The 18,894-nt window shown below is 37.2% G+C and overlaps 2 protein-coding genes across 7 annotated transcripts; both read right to left on the bottom strand.

The window, feature by feature from the left end:
* Positions 1-5,105: 5,105 nt before the first annotated feature.
* On the bottom strand, positions 5,106-11,111 carry LOC113358014 (ABC transporter B family member 11-like). 3 transcript variants are annotated; one of them, XM_026601513.1, is made up of 13 exons: positions 10,894-11,083; positions 10,239-10,575; positions 10,057-10,111; positions 9,788-9,963; positions 9,471-9,692; positions 9,150-9,388; positions 8,487-9,012; positions 8,099-8,372; positions 6,935-7,818; positions 6,547-6,813; positions 6,183-6,446; positions 5,803-6,096; positions 5,106-5,681 (listed from the first exon to the last, which is right to left on the bottom strand). In XM_026601513.1, exons 2-13 carry the CDS (start codon positions 10,563-10,565, stop codon positions 5,331-5,333), a joined length of 3,879 nt encoding a protein of 1,292 aa, XP_026457298.1. In that variant the 5' UTR covers positions 10,566-10,575; positions 10,894-11,083; the 3' UTR covers positions 5,106-5,330. The 3 variants fall into 3 exon arrangements, with proteins under 3 accessions (XP_026457298.1, XP_026457297.1, XP_026457299.1); XM_026601512.1 differs by having other exon boundaries at positions 10,239-10,613; positions 10,894-11,082; XM_026601514.1 differs by lacking the exons at positions 5,106-5,681; positions 5,803-6,096 and having other exon boundaries at positions 6,189-6,427; positions 10,239-10,613; positions 10,894-11,111.
* Positions 11,112-12,125: 1,014 nt separating this feature from the next.
* LOC113358016 (ABC transporter B family member 11-like) lies at positions 12,126-18,289 on the bottom strand. 4 transcript variants are annotated; one of them, XM_026601516.1, is made up of 13 exons: positions 18,126-18,289; positions 17,223-17,616; positions 17,061-17,115; positions 16,795-16,970; positions 16,489-16,710; positions 16,172-16,410; positions 15,507-16,032; positions 15,091-15,364; positions 14,054-14,937; positions 13,612-13,878; positions 13,246-13,509; positions 12,811-13,104; positions 12,345-12,695 (listed from the first exon to the last, which is right to left on the bottom strand). In XM_026601516.1, exons 2-13 carry the CDS (start codon positions 17,544-17,546, stop codon positions 12,345-12,347), a joined length of 3,876 nt encoding a protein of 1,291 aa, XP_026457301.1. In that variant the 5' UTR covers positions 17,547-17,616; positions 18,126-18,289. The 4 variants fall into 4 exon arrangements, with proteins under 4 accessions (XP_026457300.1, XP_026457301.1, XP_026457303.1 ...); XM_026601518.1 differs by lacking the exon at positions 18,126-18,289 and adding an exon at positions 18,082-18,100; XM_026601517.1 differs by lacking the exon at positions 18,126-18,289 and adding an exon at positions 17,832-17,986.
* Between the last annotated feature and the right edge of the window lie 605 nt (positions 18,290-18,894).

The raw sequence follows: 18,894 nt of genomic DNA, 5'->3' as shown, positions 1-18,894 counted from the left end.
ATGGCATTCAATGCATGCATTAATCGAGTTTTCTTGTTTACAAACGCATTCAAAGTGGGTATTTGAGTTTCTTAACACAATACCTCTATGTTTGATGCATCATTAGCTTCGATCTCGGGTGATTCTTCGTTTTCTTCCATGAATGCGTCGTCTAGGTTTTCCTCTCCACAAAAGTTTGGATCATTCAATATATACCCCAAATCGTCTTCTCTAAATGGTCGTGAACCTTCAACATTATGTTATTCATGATGATTTTCACCTTCTTCTTCATATCCATCCATTTTTGTTAATCATTCAAGAAAAAATGGCTTTTCCTTTCCTCCTCCTCCTCCTCCTCTTCCTTCTTCTTCTTCTTAACTCAAAAATGATAACAAATAAAACAAAATTCTTTCAAATACTACACTAACTACAATCGGTAGTAATATAAATTGTATTGTGAGATAAGGGCAATTTTGTCTTCCGAATATGTAAGGGCAATTATATTGTAAAATTCTTATATTGTCTTCCGAATATGTAAGGGCAATTTTGTCATTATAAATTATGCGAGATAAGAAATGGCTTTTTAATTTACGTTTGGGTGACCCTACTTTGTTTTATTGTTGTCCCCTAATTCTTTTTGAGTGACCCCTAAATATGCCAGGTTGTTTTATTAGGGAAATTCCTATGGTAATCACCAAATAAATTTTTTTGGTAAGCCATGTGGGAAGTTCCTATGAAAATTACCAAATAAATTTTCTTGGTAAGCCATGTGGATAAATAAATATGATTTTCCATTATGGAGAATCAGAACAAAGCAAAATGAACAAATCTGACTTTTCAAAGTCCCACTATTATTTCCTTTTAATATATTCCCTCCGTCCCACTATTAAGTGACCTAGTTCAAGTTTGCACAATTTTTAAGGCAAGCAAGGAGAAAAATAATTTTAAGCACTTTTTATAATTATATCCTTATGAATAATAAATAGTGAAATTTTGAAATGATTTATCTCTCAAACTACACCATGGATGTTCGCAAACTTCGTACCATTGAAAAGCATTTTAAAACACTTACATAACGAATATAAACATGACTATCAAATTATGCATATTTCTTATATTTCTTATAATTAATTACAAGGATAATTTTAGAAATATCTCCTTGTTTAGTGATATAGGTCACTTAATAGTGGGACAAAATCTAAATTTAACTAGGTCACTTATTAGTGGGACAGAGGGAGTAAAGCTTTTTGTAGGATAGAGTTAAAGGTTAAAATATTGGATTTATGTGAGATAAAGAATAATAAAATATTTTTTGGGAAACTCAACTTGCAATAAGCGATTTTTGAAGACCTTTCGGTGGTTTGATAGAAACATTTTTGTGTTATCGGAGAAATGAGCTTTTGCGGAAAAATTGACGTGAAAAGTGATGTTTGCACCCCCGGAATAAAGTACTAAAGGCACCCCAGAAGAATTAATAAAGGCCACTAAGGACATCCCTGGAATTAATATGTATACCCCACTGGCTATAAGGACCCGGAAATAGTTAGGGGCACCCATCTTCACCTTTTTGAACTTCAAATTTTGGCGGGAAATGAAATGCAGCTGCATAATTATCTGGATCGGTTTCTACTGAGTTTTTGTCGGATTTTCTAGTTGGATTGGGTCCATATTAGCATGTTTGCACTAAACATGGTCTGTAGCTGAGTTATGATCGGAAAAATTAATGATATGCGTTGATTACGCCGAAACAGAAAAGGGAAGAGATATACACGGGTCTATGTTGGTTCGAGTTTGGAAGTTTGGAGAGATTTAATCGGATTTTATCATGGATTTCAATTGGTTTAGGCATGGTTTGTCTAAAAGGGAAGCTACTTGAGTTAGAACCGTATAAAGAGGAAATTGTCTTTTGATTATCGGAAGTAGGCCCACTTTCTTTACGGGAATGATTTTAGATGTTTATGGATGTTACGTAGAATGAGAGGAGAAGATATTCTCGAGAATTTGATTATCAGGGAAGTGGGCAGTGGCAGAGCCAGAGACTAAGATTAAGAGGGGCTAAAAAAAATAGAAATATGTTGGACTTAGTGGACTAAATACCAAGCACAAGGTGGGCTAGATTCATAAAATAGTACGAATTTTGAAGGAGTTTCTACATGATTGTTGGAATTTAGGGGGGTTAGAGCCGGGGTTAGTCAACCTTGGCTCCGCCCCTGGAAGTGGAGATAAACAAGGGAAGAGGAGCGTGAATAAAAGGTGAGAAAAGATATTCCCGAGAATAATGCTTGACAAAAAGAATAAAGAAGCTTCATTGTGAAGAGATTTTCGAGGGGCCTGAGGTGTATATAAGAGGTGATATGAGTTCCATAGAGTGTAATCCGGAGTTCGGGGGAAGAAACCAAGGTTGCAGAGCAGAGAAGAAGAAGTGCAGAAATCATCTCTGCTGATGCTGAAGAAGAAGACGAAGAACATTGACGAACACAGACATTCACATATTCTGCTACACCAGCAAACCATCGTTCTGCTACAATCTTATTAAATTGTAACAATGACTTCTCTAACGCTTATAAACTTCACAATCATTTGGTAACTATATAATCGATTTTCTATGACTTGTTGCATTGATTTAATTGATGTATGATTTTTATTAATTATTTGTGATTTCGTTTGATGGTGTATGCTTAGACTTAGATCTATTGATGTACCATGCTTGTGATTTACAATTAATGACTTATAAAATCTACCTTGGCAAAAGATAGAGTCTACAAAAGAGCTAGAATTGTTTTGAGTCATTATTTGAACCAATTGATTGTGGTTAATGGTGGCCTCCCGAGTCTCAATTCTCTCGATATTGTGACAATCCTTTGTATATATTTCTTTATTTTTAACGATTTCTATTTTTAAGTCTTAAATCAAACCTTTACGAGTCCGAGTGAACGACAACCTTATTTAACACTTCTACAATCATATCAATTTTTGGCACCGCCGACGCGTACTTGTTTTTAGGTTTTAGATTTCTTTATTTATTTTTTGTTTTCTTTTACGCCTTTGGTATTTTTTCGATTCTTTTCAGATATAGAGCGAAGCTACAAGAAGAGAAAAAGTGATATAAAAGGAAAGCAAAGACGAAGAAGGAAAGAAAACAAGAATCCAAAAGCAACTTAATTTTTTAATTTTTTATGAATAAGAATAATCTAATATGTGTTTTTAGGTTTTATTTTTATTTTTTTTGTGTCTATGGACACATTTCTTCGCTGTTTGGGCAATCTTTTCTTCGTCTTTTGGACGATTTTCTCTTCGCTTTAATAGCGATTCTTTCAAACCTTCATGGTGTTTTTTGGCTTGGTATTCTCGATTTATCAAGAACATCAACGATTCTTCTTGGCGTCGCTTTGGATTCGTCTTCAACAAGAGGGATTTAGGGCACCCGGATTCTTTTGGATCTACAAGATTTTGGGCAAAATATTTCATTTCATTTGGAGCATCTCTTATCGAAGAAGATAATTATTTTAAATGGTCGGAGTTGTTTCCGGTTCACACCATCATTCATCACTACTACATCTACAAAAATTGGATATCTTTGCGGTTCATGCCTCTTTCTCTTCACGATGTACTTGCAATTGGTGTCATCATTTGTATTTGGGTTTTGATTATATTGTATTTTGGTGTTTTTGATAATCTTGTAAGCGATCATGTAATCATTGTTTTAGTTTGAATGAATTGAAATGTGACTTCCAACCAAAAAAAAAAAGACTGCAATAAAAGTTGGAGAATCCCCCAATTTCCCATCTTTATAAATTGGGTACTTAATTGATATATATATTTAATAATGAAGCAAAGTGGGAGATTGAACGATGCTTTGAAAATTTTAGTATTACATAGTATTTAGAAAATAATTATTTGATAATAAATTTATCTATAAATTAATAAAATATTAATTAATATCTACATGGCAAACTGGGTAGTTCTCTTTTTTTTTTCTTTTGAAACTTGAAATTTAATTGATTAATTGGGTAGTTCTTTATTTCATAGGATATGTATTGCTATTCAGAAGGGTGTGGGAGCTCAGCTTGTTGCTAGACTCCCAACCAGTTTCTTGTAAGACTTAAGAATACTCCTTAGATATTATATCTAAATTAATAATTGTCAATTTATTGGTTAAATAATACCTAACTTAATTAATAAATTTTGTTGGGCCCAACAACATTAATTTATAGAGTATCTACTGTAACTTTTCAAGCAAAATAAAATTCAAAAAAAACTTCAAATCTAAACCTGATAGTGGTTCAAATTCGATTCGATTTATTTTACTGTGATGAAGAACAAGTTGTTCACATTAAGTTGACTGGTTATTTTTTTAAAAACTTGTTAGTTGACATTAGATATTAATCTCTCCGGGAAAAAAAAACAATAAATTTTTATATTGTATTAGAAGATGAACTTTTCATTCACAGATAAGACTGATTTTTGGTAATACGGCATGACGAACTAGTCATTTATCTATGAACAACTATGAAAAAGAAAAATCAATGAACAAGAAGATAATAAAAGTGGTACGGTAAAAATTTCATATATTAATAGCCTTGGGACTTAACAAAATTATTAACATATGGAGGTATACCGGAAAAAAAATTGCTCGACAAGTTATTTTGGCTTCAACAAGAAGGTGCACATAGTTACGAGGTCTTACGCATACGGAAATCAAAAGATGCGATAATAATCCAAAAAATTACATCATCTTCTCAAAAAAAATATAGATACGTATTTTTCTTTATCTTAAATTTTGATGTAACAAGATCTATAGTTTCCCGATTATGTCGATTATATTAATATATGGAAGTAAATTCCTTATGGTGGGACTAGAAAAATCTATTAATATTAAAATATGGAATTTATTAATATTTATAACTGGTCCAAGTTAGGATCATGATTTTTTATTAATATATAGAGAGAGAGTTTATTAATATATGGAATATCAATATATAGATTTTTTACTGTAATAGGAATAGTTAAAATAAATTTGACTTTTATAGGTGGTACTTGGAACAAAACAGAATTGAAAAATAAATTGATTTTAAAAATTGTGAAGGATGAGGAAGCGGAGAAGTGGGATGGAAATAGGGAAAACGAAAAAAAAAAAAATCATCTTTTACTTCATTTGATTTGAATTTATACAACAATTTTTCAGCTTTACATGTAACATAGGTCCAAAGACCAAACATACATTACTACAATCTCATTAAACCTTATATATATAATTTGGTGGAAAACTTGAAAGGAAAAGAAAAATTACATCACCAAAAAATTTGAAAACAAAAATGGAAGAAAAATTACAGGATGACGGCACACGCAGTTTAAGTTACACTCATGTGTAGAGCTACGAAAGAAGCATAAACTCCATTCTCAATTTTGATCAGATCATCATGATTTCCTTTCTCTGCTATGACTCCATTTTTAACAACTGCAATTACGTCCGCGTTCTTAATTGTCGATAGTCTGTGGGCAACTACAATTGTGGTCCTATGTACCATGACTTTGTCCAATGCGTCTTGTACAACTCTTTCAGATTCTGCGTCCAGTGCACTGGTTGCCTCGTCTAATAGTAGAATCTTTGGTGTTTTTACTATTGCGCGTGCAATGGCCACCCTTTGTTTTTGCCCACCTGATAGTTGAATTCCACGTTCTCCTACTATTGTGTCGTATCCCTGCATTTTTTTTCCCATACTTGCAACCATGAGTTTTATAATTATAATCATAGAAACAACTAAAAACAAATTGATGACTTGGTCCAAATAAACAAACAAACATGGGTAAGCAGTGGACAACCTGTTGCAGCGCACTAATGAAGTTATGGGCATTTGCTAACTCTGCTGCAGCCAAGATCTCTGCCTCAGTTGCATCTCCTTTCTTTCCATAAGCAATGTTGGCTCGGATTGTGTCATTAAACAACACAGGTTCTTGGCTAACCAGACCCATTTGTTGCCTGAGCCACCTCAACTGAAACTTCTGAATCTCAGTTCCATCCAACGTTATGTGACCAGAATCGGGGTCATAAAATCTTTGCAACAACGACACAACAGTCGATTTTCCACACCCACTTTCTCCTACTAGAGCAACCGTCTGAAACAAAATAACCATAGTGTCAGATGTGAATGGGAACATAGATGTTTCACTGACATCTAGTAATAGGTTGTATAAAGAGTTACCTTGCCGGAACGAATACTCAAACAGAGGTCTCGGAAAATCTGAACGTCGGGTCTTGTGTGGTACTTAAAGCTGATGTGCCGAAACTCAATGTCACCCTTCACATTATCTAATGTCATCCCGGACTCATCGCCTGCATCTATCTTTGATTCTCGGTCAAGAATAGCAAATATAGAGGCAGTGGAAGTTTTTGCTTTACTTGAATCTGGTGCAAGGGAGCTTGATTGAGATATCCCAATTGCAGCCACTGTGAGAGCAAAGAAAACCTATGAAATAGCAACACATGAAAATGAGAACACATTTATGAGCAACTGTTATTGTCTAAAATATTGGAGAATGGTTTTGAGAGATCAAGGGAATCCTTACTTGAAAAACGTCAGTGAAAGATATCCTTCCAGCCTCAACAAACCGAGCTCCTGCATAGAAACTGGTTGCATATACAGCAAACAACAAAAAGAAAGAAAGCCCAAATCCAATCCCACTAATCATGCCAACCCTTATCCCAGCTGAAACTGGACCTTCGCATTTCTTTTTGTACAAGGCCATCACCTTTTCTTCAGCACAAAAGGAAGCGACTGTTCTTATACTCCCAACAGCGTCGTTAGCAACTTGACTTGCTTCCTCATACATCAGCTACAACCATTCCGAGTCTAACTTAGTAGAAGACAAATTTATTTTGCTTGAAATTAGAAAAGTATGCAGCATAGATAGAAGCATCATTTGTATAAAAGAGTATCTGAGTAATGAAATGAACCTTTGCATCTGCACTGAAACCCGTCATGAACTTCATTTGTACATATCCACTAACGCCTACCAGAGGTAGCATAGCAAGAATTATGAGGGCCAATTCCCAGCTTGCTGTAAAGGCAATAATTAGACCGGCTATTGCTGTTGCGAAATTCTGCACAAGCAGAGCAAGGGCATCTCCAACAATGCTCCGAACAGCTGCTGCATCTGCAGAGAGCCTTGCACCAATTGCACCACTTGAGTTTTCAGGTTCATCAAACCAACCTACTTCCATGTAAAGCACCTTCTCAAAGCACATTGACCGGACTCTTTTGATTAACCTACACCCCGCAATAGCAAAGAGATATGTACTTGCTGAAGATGCAAAAAGTGAAACAGTGGCGAGGAGAAGAAATATCAAAGCCCAAAACCTAGCATCCTTCTTAAGCTGCTCAGGGGGCTGAAAGAATGTTTTGATCATTCCCGAAAATAGTATGCCAAACATTGGGAATACGACTCCGTTAATCCCTGCAGCAATCACTCCAAGTAGTAGCACGGGGATCTCGGGCTTGTTCATATAAGCCAGGCGACGCAATGGAACTTCTGGCGTTTCTTTGGTTAGAGGGACTTGAAGAGAAGGATCCTCTGCTGGTACAGTTTCGTGTACATTTAGTCCTGCAGGTACACCAAATGAAGCTTGGAATGAGTGCCGACTGCTGTTTCCAACTCCTGAAGATCCACGACTTATTGACTGTGGGAGGGAGACACGTTGGCTTGATTGTCTGCCAGACTCCATTGAAAGTTCTGGTTTATCTGAACCATTTTGGTGATCTGATGCTTTATTTATTTCTTGTAGGTGTATAAGCTGGCAATATGGTCCGTCATCATTCTTTAAGAGCTCTGTGTGTGAACCTGGCCAGTTTGACGGAAAACATCAAGTTAGTTTGTACATTTGCAAACCACTTGCTCAATATAAAAAAAGGAGCCTGAGGGCTTAACACTGGGGTTTCCTGTTCAGAAACACGGCAGACTCTCTTTTTGTCCCTCAAACACGGCAAATAAACAAATTTTAGCCATTTCGATCCCAGATAATGAAAATATAACAGGCTCAGAATAAGACTACTGAAATTGTAAACAGTGGATATCCTATAACAGGCTTTAGCATTCATGATTAATGTTAGGAGATGTATACCTTTTTCAACAATCTTCCCTCTATGAATAACGGCTATCATATCGGCATTTCTGACTGTACTTAGACGATGAGCAACAATTACAGTTGTTTGGTTGACCATGACTCTATCCAGCGCTTCTTGCACAACATGCTCAGACTCAGCATCAAGTGCACTTGTAGCTTCATCTAGAAGCAGGATTCGCGGGTCTTTCAATATAGCTCTAGCTATTGCCACTCTCTGCTTCTGTCCTCCTGACATCTGAGTACCGTGTTCACCAACTAAGGTATCTAAACCCTGCAAATGTAAAATATAAATTAATACCACTGCAGGTATTATAAAGCTCAATCCTTTTGAATCGACTGATAATATAAATGCGTAAATTCACAAGAGAATGATGAGAATTGGAACCTGGGGTAGTTTATCTATAAATTTAGCAGCATTTGCTAACTCAGCTGCAGCTCTGATTTCTTCAATTGTCGCACCCTCTTTTCCATAGGCGATATTTTCTTTAATGGAAGCTGCAAACAACACCGGTTCCTGGCTGACTAGACCAATTTTCCCTCTGATCCATTTCAGCTGGAACTCCTTGAGATTTATACCATCTATGAGAATTTCACCAACTTGTGGATCATAAAATCTCTCAATGAGACTGATTACTGTCGATTTCCCGCTTCCACTCTGTCCAACTAAAGCTGCAGTTGTCCCACTCTCTATAGAGAGTGAAAACCCGCTAAATATTTGCTCGTCTGCTCTGGCAGGATAACTGAAATGAACGTCTCTCAACTCGATATCTCCACGAATATCATCCAATTTGCGTCCATTGGGGTCATAAGAATCTATATCTGGCTTCCTATTAATTGTCTCAAACATTTTATATGCAGCTGCTTGTCCTGCGGCAAACGCACCAAAGCATGGAGATGCCTGACCAAGAGACCTGAAAACATGTTGAAACACCAAAAGATTAACAAGTGCACCCTTTTTAGTTTCCGACCATCACAATACAGTATGTAAAACGACAATGGGTTCAGATATAATAAAAGTAAAGGTGAAGGAGAAGCATATGTAACTCACATGGAACCAGTCAGAACAGCAATCATAACATTAATAACATCTCCCCCGGTGTAGCCTTTCTCGACAATCAATTTTCCACCATACCATACAACTAGACCATAACTAGCGAACATGACAAACATAACTGCACCAACGCCTAACCCAGTAGCCAATCCCTCTTGAACACCAGATTTATAAGCTTTTGTTATAGATTTGTCATAATTAGAGACTGCTTGTTTCTCCCCAGTAAATGATGCAACCTGTACAGAAACCACTTGTTACACATGTTGAAAGAACTGATACGGCAGAAAAGTGATTACTCTAGTAAAGAATAGTACTCACTGTTCTGATAGAGCCGATTGTTTGTTCTACAACATTCCCTGCTACTGAGTAAGCAGCTTGGCCTCGAGATGCCATCTTGGAAACAACAATCGATATAGCCGCAGCCGATGCCACCATCGGTGGAATAGAGGTTAACATCACAAGGGTCAGAAGCCATCCCTTGATGAATGCAATCACAAAGCCTCCTATGAATGTTGCAACTAGTTGTATAAACTTGCCAACCTGTAAAAGACCCGGTAATAAGTAAGTTGTTCTTTATAAAACTTTAAACATTCTCCGAGCCTAACTAATGTTAGCAGTTTCAGAGAGCCAAACACCTTTTCACCCATAGCATCCTGAATAAGAACAGTATCACCCGACATCCTTCCAACGACTTCTCCCGTGTTTGTTTCCATATCAAAGAAAGCAACATCTTGCCTCAATATAGTTTTCAAGTATAAACTTCTAATTCGGGAAGCCTGCCTCTCCCCTGTAACCATCCAACAAGCGACCTCTGCACGAACACATGATTGTCAGTGTACAATTACAGATTTCTGTTTTAGCAGATTGAGTGGTTACTGATTTCGAAGAAGTTCAATATACTCACGGAAGAATGATGCCACTCCAGATCCTATACCTAAGTAGACAAAATTCAATGCTACCTGAAATAGACACAGTTAACTCTGATTTACAAGCACATACCGTTTTCGAATTGAAACGATAGTACACAAACTAGCTAAAACGAAGTAGTATGAGGAAGTAAAACGCTATGACAAGTATGTAATATACCTTGGAAACTACACGAACAGTATCTTTGGTGTCTGATTGTCCAAATGAATCTACCAAATCACCAAGGAGAATGGTTATGAGGGGCATTGCTACTCCATTAGCAACAGCAGCAATCGAGCCAATAACTATTAGCATGACATCTTTCGAATCGGCAAATGCAAACAGCTTGTAAAATGAAATTGTATTAATAATTTCTTTTTCACCCTTATTCTTCTCTTCACTTTGCTCACCCTTCCTGTCCATCTCTACTACTGGAGTCTGACTCGTCGATGCAGTCGTCTCCCCGTATTGGTTTATATTACCATTTAAGCCGCTCTCATCGGCCATTTTTTCCCCACTAACAAAACGTACTTAGGTAAATCAAACAAGGTACTTCTGTAAAATTTTCAATATCAAAATTCAAAAAGTGAATAAAGAATCAAAGGGTTTGAATCAATTTACTAGTATTAGCAGAACTAAGTACATATTCAACTGAAACCATAAAGACCCACTATTAACTAAAAATCAAACAGATAGAAACAAGGCAAAGGAAGATTAAGAAACTGTGGAATATACCTAAGATTAAGATCTGGAGAATATCAAGAACACCCACATAATTATGTTATTATACTCAAGTTCAATACACCAAAAATTGAATAAAGGGGTGTTTCCAAACCTTTATGTAGCTGCTTGTTATCCACTTTGTTGCGTTAGAATGAATCCTAGTGTCCTTCTTCTTCTTCTTCTTCTGTTGCTACTGAAATTTCTCATTCTTGTGTTGTTTATATTAGTAGCAAACACCAAGGAATGAAGTTCCTTGCTCGACAAGGATTTTTGAAAGCCCCATCTCTCTCTCTCCATTGACTGTTTAAGCATTCAACTGTTTTTTTTACAATCTTTTAAAAACGAATATCTTATATTTTTCTTGGCTTAACCAGCTTCCCGTTAGACTTGTTCGCAAGTAAAATTTAATTTATTTAAAACAAATTCTTCCAAAGAGCTTTAATTCTTAACAATTCTTGGGTATATTCAGTAAGAAATCTCGCGAGACATTGGAACCATTGACTTACAAAATGTGAGGTTCAGTAGTGGACAACCGGTTTTACATTCCAATTAGGCCTACTATCCGTCCATCCATCCATCCTGACTGAGTTATGGATTTCAGGAGGTTTTGAGTTTTGAAAACGACGAATACCAAAAAAAAAAAAAAAATGAACTTTTGAGTAGAAGAAGGTCAAAGTTGGAAATGGCGCATTATTTGTGACAAACAAGGAAAGGAGAAAGTTGGACGAACGTGAGAATTTAGCAAAAAAAAATAAGGTTATCTATTTCATTGTCAACATAGAACTTTGGAAAAATAATTTACCTACCTTTCTAAAATCTGAAATAGACAAAAGAAACGTACTAAGCAAAAACACTGAACTACGAATCTTCACAAGATTTTGCATACGCAGGAATTTTAATAAGACTGATAATAACTGCAACCTATGCCAATCAATTATCGAGCCAGCACCATCACTGGCTCATTGCAAATGCAAATATTTCGCACTTTTCTTCCTATCGCCTCCTGGGTTCTGTTATGGTTACCTGAACGTTAGCCGTTAGGCACATCTTTTCTTTTACAATGGCTAGTTTTACCCGGAATTCTTGCCGGATTTTGCTAGTTCCCAGCTGCAACATATCTTCTTGTTGGATTTTAGCGGCCCCTATGGCTATTTTCAACTCCGAAGACTACCAACAAGAAATCACTATGATTACTACTAGTTCTCTGATAATCTCAAAAATTCAGTTAAAATTCTCAACGTGGAAACTATAAAACTAGTAAGATGCTCAATTTGGAATCCACATTGGGTAGAGTGTGGTAAATAGAATGCAAAACAGAAACAAAAAATGAAAATGAAAATTTTCTTTCCTTAATTTCATTTAATTGTAGGGTAGTAAATTTATACAACAAATTTTCAGCTTTACATGTTACATAGGTCCAAAAACCAAAAAAAAGACATTACTACAATACCAGTAAACCTTATATAAAATTTGCGGAGAACTTACAAGGAAAAGAAAAATTACATCATCAAAAATTTGAAAAAAAAAATGGGAGAAAAATTACAGGATGATGAAACATATGGTTTAAGTTGCACTCATGTGCAGGGCTACTAAAGAAGCATAAACTCCGTTCTCAATTTTGATCAGATCATCATGCTTTCCTTTCTCTGCGATGACTCCATTTTTAACAACTGCAATTACGTCCGCGTTCTTAATTGTCGATAATCTGTGGGCTACTACAATTGTGGTCCTGTGTACCATGACTTTGTCCAATGCGTCTTGAACAACTCTTTCTGATTCTGCGTCCAGTGCACTGGTTGCCTCGTCTAATAGTAGAATCTTTGGTGCTTTTACTATTGCGCGTGCAATGGCCACCCTTTGTTTTTGCCCACCTGATAATTGGATTCCTCGCTCCCCTACTATTGTATCGTATCCCTGCAATTTATTTCCATACTTGCAAAAATAAGTTTCACAATCATCTAAAGAACGAAAAAACAAATTGATGACTTGAGTCAAATAAACAAACAAACATGGGTAAGCAATGACCAACCTGTTGCAGAGAACTAATGAATTTATGAGCATTTGCCAACTCTGCTGCAGCTATAATCTCAGCCTCGGTGGCATCTCCTTTCTTTCCGTAAGCAATGTTGGCTCGGATAGTGTCATTGAACAGCACAGGTTCTTGGCTAACCAGACCCATTTGCTGCCTGAGCCATCTCAACTGAAGCTTCTGAATCTCAGTTCCATCCAATGTTATGTGACCAGAATCGGGGTCATAAAATCTTTGCAACAACGACACAACAGTCGATTTCCCACATCCACTTTCTCCTACTAGAGCAACCGTCTGAAACGTATGAACCATAGTGTTAGATGTCAAAGGAAAGGGAAAGCAAACGCCAATTCGACACGCTTTCAAAAACCAGTTTTTTATATTTTCCCAAGCCTTAGAGGAGATAATTAAGAAATAAGTTATATTAAGAGTTACCTTGCCGGCGCGAATAGTCAAACAGAGGTCTCGGAAAATCTGAACATCAGGTCTTGTCTGGTACTTAAAACTGATGTGCCGAAACTCAATGTCTCCTTTCACACTTTCTAATGTCAATCCAGACTCATCGCTTGCATCTATCTTTGATTCTCGGTCAAGAAGAGCAAAAATTGAGGCAGTAGAAGATTTTGCTTTGCTTGAATCTGGTGCAAGAGAGCTCGACTGAGAGATCCCAATTGCAGTCATTGTCAGCGCAAAGAAAACCTGTGAAATAGCAAAAAGTGAAAATGAGAACACATTTACATACGACTATTATTTTCTAAGATCTTCGTGAGCGGTTTTGAGAGTTATCAAGGGAATCCTTACCTGAAAAACGTCAGGGAATGACATCCTTCCAGCCTCCACAAATCGAGCTCCAGCATAGAAACTGGTTGCATACACGGAAAACAAGAAGAAGAAAGAAAGACCAAATCCAATCCCACTAATCAATCCAAGCCTTATCCCAGCTGAAACTGGACCTTCACATTTCTTTTTATACAAAGCCATAACCTTCTCTTCAGCACAAAAGGAAGCGACTGTTCTTATACTCCCGACAGCGTCGTTAGCAACTTGACTTGCTTCCTCGTACATCATCTGCAACCATTTCAAGTAGAAGATAAATTTTACAATCATAATGTATTTCTTGAAATTAGAAACCATGGAGCATAGGTAGAAGCATCATAAATGGATTGTCATTCGTAACTAAAATCACCGCTGCTTTATTTCAATTGTCATGCATCATTTGTATGGGAAGAGTGATGGAACAAACCTTTGCATCTCCGCTGAAACCTTTCATGAACTTCATTTGCACATATCCATTAACGCCAATTAGAGGTAGCATAACAAGAATTATGAGGGCCAGTTCCCAGCTTGCTGCAAAGGCGATAATTAGACCAGATATTGCTGTTGCCAAATTCTGTACAAGCAGAGCAAGTGCATCACCAACCAGGCTCCGGACAGCTGCTGCATCTGCAGAGAGCCTTGCACCAATTGCACCACTTGAGTTTCCGGGCTCATCAAACCAACCTACTTCCATGTTAAGCACCTTCTCAAAGCACATTGATCGGACTCTTTTGATTAACCTACACCCGGCAACAGAAAAGAAATATGTTCTTGCTGCAGATGCGAAAAATGAAACAGTGGCGAGGAGAACAAATATCAAAGCCCAGAACCTAGCATCCTTCTTAAGCTCCGCAGGGGGCTCGAAGAATGTTTTAATCATTCCCGAAAAGAGTATGCCAAACATTGGGAATATGACTCCGTTGACCCCTGCAGCGATAATTCCAAGTAGTAGCACGGGGATCTCGGGCTTGTTGATAGCTGCCAGGCGACGTAATGGAACTTCTGGTGCTTCTTCAGGAGCAGGGGTTGGAAGAGAAGGATCATCTGTTGGTACAGTTTCATGTACATTTAGTCCCGTGGGTACACCAAATGCAACTTGAAATGAGTGCCGACTGCTGTTTCCAACTCCAGAAGATCCACGACTTATTGAGCGTAGCAGGGAGAGACGTTGACTTGATTGCCTGCCTGACTCCATTGAAAATTCTGGTTTTTCTGAACCATTTTGGTGATCCGATGCTTTGTTTATTTCTTGTAGGTGTATAAGCTGGCAGTACGGTCCATCATCATTCTTTAAGAGTTCCGTGTGTGAACCTGGTCAAGTCGACAGAAAACGTCAAGTTAGTTTGTATGTTTGCAACCACTTTCTCAATAAAAGAAAAGGAGCCTGAGGGCCTAACAACTGGTGTTTCATATTCTATCACAGGCTTAATAACAGTATTCATGACTAATTTAGGAGATGCGTACCTTTTTCAACAATTTTCCCTCTATGAATAACGGCTATCATATCGGCGTTCCTAACAGTGCTTAGGCGATGAGCAACAATTACAGTAGTACGGTTGACCATGACTCTATCCAGTGCTTCTTGCACGACATGCTCAGACTCAGCATCAAGTGCACTTGTAGCTTCATCTAGAAGAAGAATCCGCGGGTCTTTCAATATAGCTCTAGCTATTGCCACTCTCTGCTTCTGTCCCCCTGACATCTGAGTTCCATGTTCACCAACTAAGGTATCTAGACCCTGCAATGTAACATATACAATAATCAGTACTGCAAGTAGTCAATTGCTAAATGCTATTGAACCAACTACAATAGCTCAATCCTATTGTATCAAATAATAAAATAAATGCGTAATTTTACAAGAGAATGATTAGAATTGGAACCTGGGGTAGTTTATCTATGAATTTAGCAGCATTTGCTAGCTCAGCTGCAGCTCGGATTTCATCAATAGTTGCACCCTCTTTACCATAGGCGATATTTTCTTTAATAGAAGATGCAAACAACACTGGCTCCTGGCTGACAAGACCAATTTTCCCTCTGATCCATTTCAGCTGAAGCTCCTTGAGATTTATACCATCTATGAGAACTTCACCAGATTGTGGGTCATAAAATCTCTCTATGAGACTGATCACTGTCGACTTCCCGCTTCCACTCTGTCCAACTAAAGCTGCGGTTGTCCCACTCGCTATAGAAAGTGAAAACCCACTGAATATTTGCTCGTCTGCTCTGGCAGGATAACTGAAATGAACATCTCTCAACTCGATATCTCCACGAATATCATCCAATTTGCGTCCGTTGGGGTCATAAGAATCTATATCTGGCTTCCTATTAATTGTCTCAAACATTTTATACGCTGCAGCTTGTCCTGCGGCAAACGCACCAAAGCATGGAGATGCTTGACCTAGAGACCTGAGAACACGTTGAAACACCAAAAGATTAAAAAGTGCACCCTTTCTAGTTTCTGACCATCACAATACAAATGTACATGAATGTCAAAAAATTAGTCGATAAAATAAAAGTAAAGAGGGAGAAGCATATTGGAACTCACATGGAACCAGTCAAAACAGCAACAATAACATTAATGACATCTCCCCCAGTGTAGCCTTTCTCGACAATCAATTTTCCACCATACCATACAGCCAAACCATAGCTGGCGAATATGACAAACATAACTGCACCAAGGCCTAACCCCGTAGCCAATCCCTCGTGAACACCAGATTTGTAAGCTTTTGTTATAGATTTGTTATAATTGGAGACTGCTTGTTTCTCCCCAGTAAATGATGCAACCTGTACAAAACCAGTTGTTTCACATGTTGAAATAAATGAGACAACAGAAAAGTCAGTCAAGTGTAGAATAACTCTCACCGTTCTGATTGAGCCGATTGTTTGTTCAACGATATTCCCTGCTACTGAGTAAGCAGCTTGTCCTCGAGATGCCATTTTGGTTACAATGATCGATATAGCCGCACCCGAGGCGACCATAGGTGGAATAGAGGTTAACATCACAAGGGTCAGAAGCCATCCCTTGAGGAAAGCAATCACAAAGCCTCCTATGAATGTTGCAATTAGCTGTATAAACTTGCCCACCTGTAAAAGAATCAGCAATAAGTTAGTAAATCTTTATGGAATTTTAAACATTCTGCAAGCTGAACTACAGTTTCGGATAGCCACCTTTTCACCCATAGCATCTTGAATAAGAACAGTATCACCAGACATCCTTCCAACGACTTCTCCCGTGTTTGTTTCCATATCAAAGAAAGCAACATCTTGCCTCAATATAGTTTTCAGATATAAACTCCTGATTCGCGAAGCCTGCCTCTCTCCTGTAACCATCCAACAAGCGACCTCTGCACGAAGACACGATTGTCAGTATACAATTACAGATTTCTTATTTAGCAAATTGAGTGATTTATTTCAATGGAGTTCAATGTACTTACGGAAGAATGATGCCACTCCAGATCCTATACCCAAGTAGACAAAGTTCAATGCTACCTGAAATACACACAGTTAGAAAATTAACACTAATTTTCTAGGACATTCAGTATTGGAACTGAAATGGTACACAGACTAGCTAAAACCAAGTATGAGAAAGTACATACCTTGGAAACTACACGAACTGTATTTTTGTTGTCTGATTGTCCAAATGAATCAATCAAATCCCCAAGGAGAACAGTCATGAGGGGCATTGCTACCCCATTAACAATAGCAGCAATCGTCCCAACAACTATGAGAATGACATCTTTCGAATCGGCAAACGCAAACAGCTTGTAAAATGGAACAGTATTAATAACCTCTTCTTCACCCTTCTTCTCTTCACTTTGCTCACTCTTCCTCTCTGCATCTTCTACCGGAGTCCGACTCGTCGATGCAGTCGCCTCCCCGTAGTGATTTATATTACCATTTAAGCCGCTCTCGTCGGCCATTTTTTCCCCACTGCAAAACCTATCTATATCTCTCACTATCTCCTATCAAAAATTTGAACCTTGCCCAAAACTGCAAACACAAACAAGGTACTTAAAAGTCAGATTTTTTCAGAATCAAATTTCGAAAAATGAATATAACAATCAAAGGGTTTCAATCAATTTATCGACTACCCACATATTCAATTGAAACATTCAATGAACCCTCTGTAACTAGAAATCAAACAAACAGAAAAAAGGCAATAGAAGGATGAACATAAAAAAAGATTAAGAAACAGAGAAACATACATTAAAACAGAAGTGAAAAGTTTGAGTAGAAAGTAGTACTAATCAAGTGAAACCCAAAAAGGAAATGATACATTTGAAACCCATGATCTAATTTAATTCCTGTTTAAAGAATTACTAAGTTTAAGACGAGAGTTGGTATAAATTCCTTGCATTATAAAAACAAGAGCTAAAAACAAGAACCCATTGAAAAGAGGAAAGGTGATGAGTGGCACCCACATAACCATGTCATCACACTCAAATTAACAAATACCAGAAAATGAATGAAGGGGTTCTGAAGAAGAGTTTTTCCCGAACCTTTGGTGATCTGATTAGCTTGTTTTCCACTTTGGTGTGTTGGAATGAATCTTTTTCTTCTTTTTCTGCTGCTGGTGGTTATTCATTCTTCTGTTGTTTATATAGTATTGCATTTAGTAGCAAACACCAAGAGAAGAAGTTCCTTGCTCAACAAGGATTTTTAAAAGCCCCATCTCTCTCTCACCCCATATGTCTTAATATTATAATTCAACTGGTCTTTAGATTTGATTAGTTTTTTTTTTTTTTTTTTCTGAAGCATTTAGATTAGATTAGTTGGGGTGTTCCCACTAAATTTTGAAAATTGATATTCATAGAGTTTCCATATTTATTTTTCTTGGCATCCAGTAGACTCAAAGTAAAAATTAATTAACATGCGTCAGCTTGTAAAAGAGAAAATTAGCTGAAAGTAAAAATTAATTAATATGCATCAGCTTGTAAATGTGAAAATTAACTGATATCGTTAACTTATGACAACATGCATCAGCTTGGCTCATAAACTACTTCTCATGGTACCTGTCACAGGTATAATTAAAAAAGGGTCCCTAAAAACAATTAGGGACCCTGCACTACAGGACAAAAAGGGTCATGAAATAGCAAATATGGGTTATCCCTTATCCCATTTTTTGAAATGGTTAAACTGCCCCTAAATGATTAGTGTTAATGTTTAGTTAAGTTAATTAGTTTGTTTTAGTTAAAACAGATTTAAGAGTTAAATTTTTTGTGTGTTGAGAAGAGTTGTTGATAGAGTTGTTGATAGAGGAAGCCATGA

The sequence above is a fragment of the Papaver somniferum genome, chromosome 3 (genome assembly GCF_003573695.1).
Source record: "Papaver somniferum cultivar HN1 chromosome 3, ASM357369v1, whole genome shotgun sequence".
In the NCBI taxonomy this organism is placed as follows: Eukaryota; Viridiplantae; Streptophyta; class Magnoliopsida; order Ranunculales; family Papaveraceae; genus Papaver; species Papaver somniferum.
The sequence above is the reverse complement of the archived record's forward strand: the minus strand, read 5'-3'. Positions and strand labels throughout refer to the sequence as shown.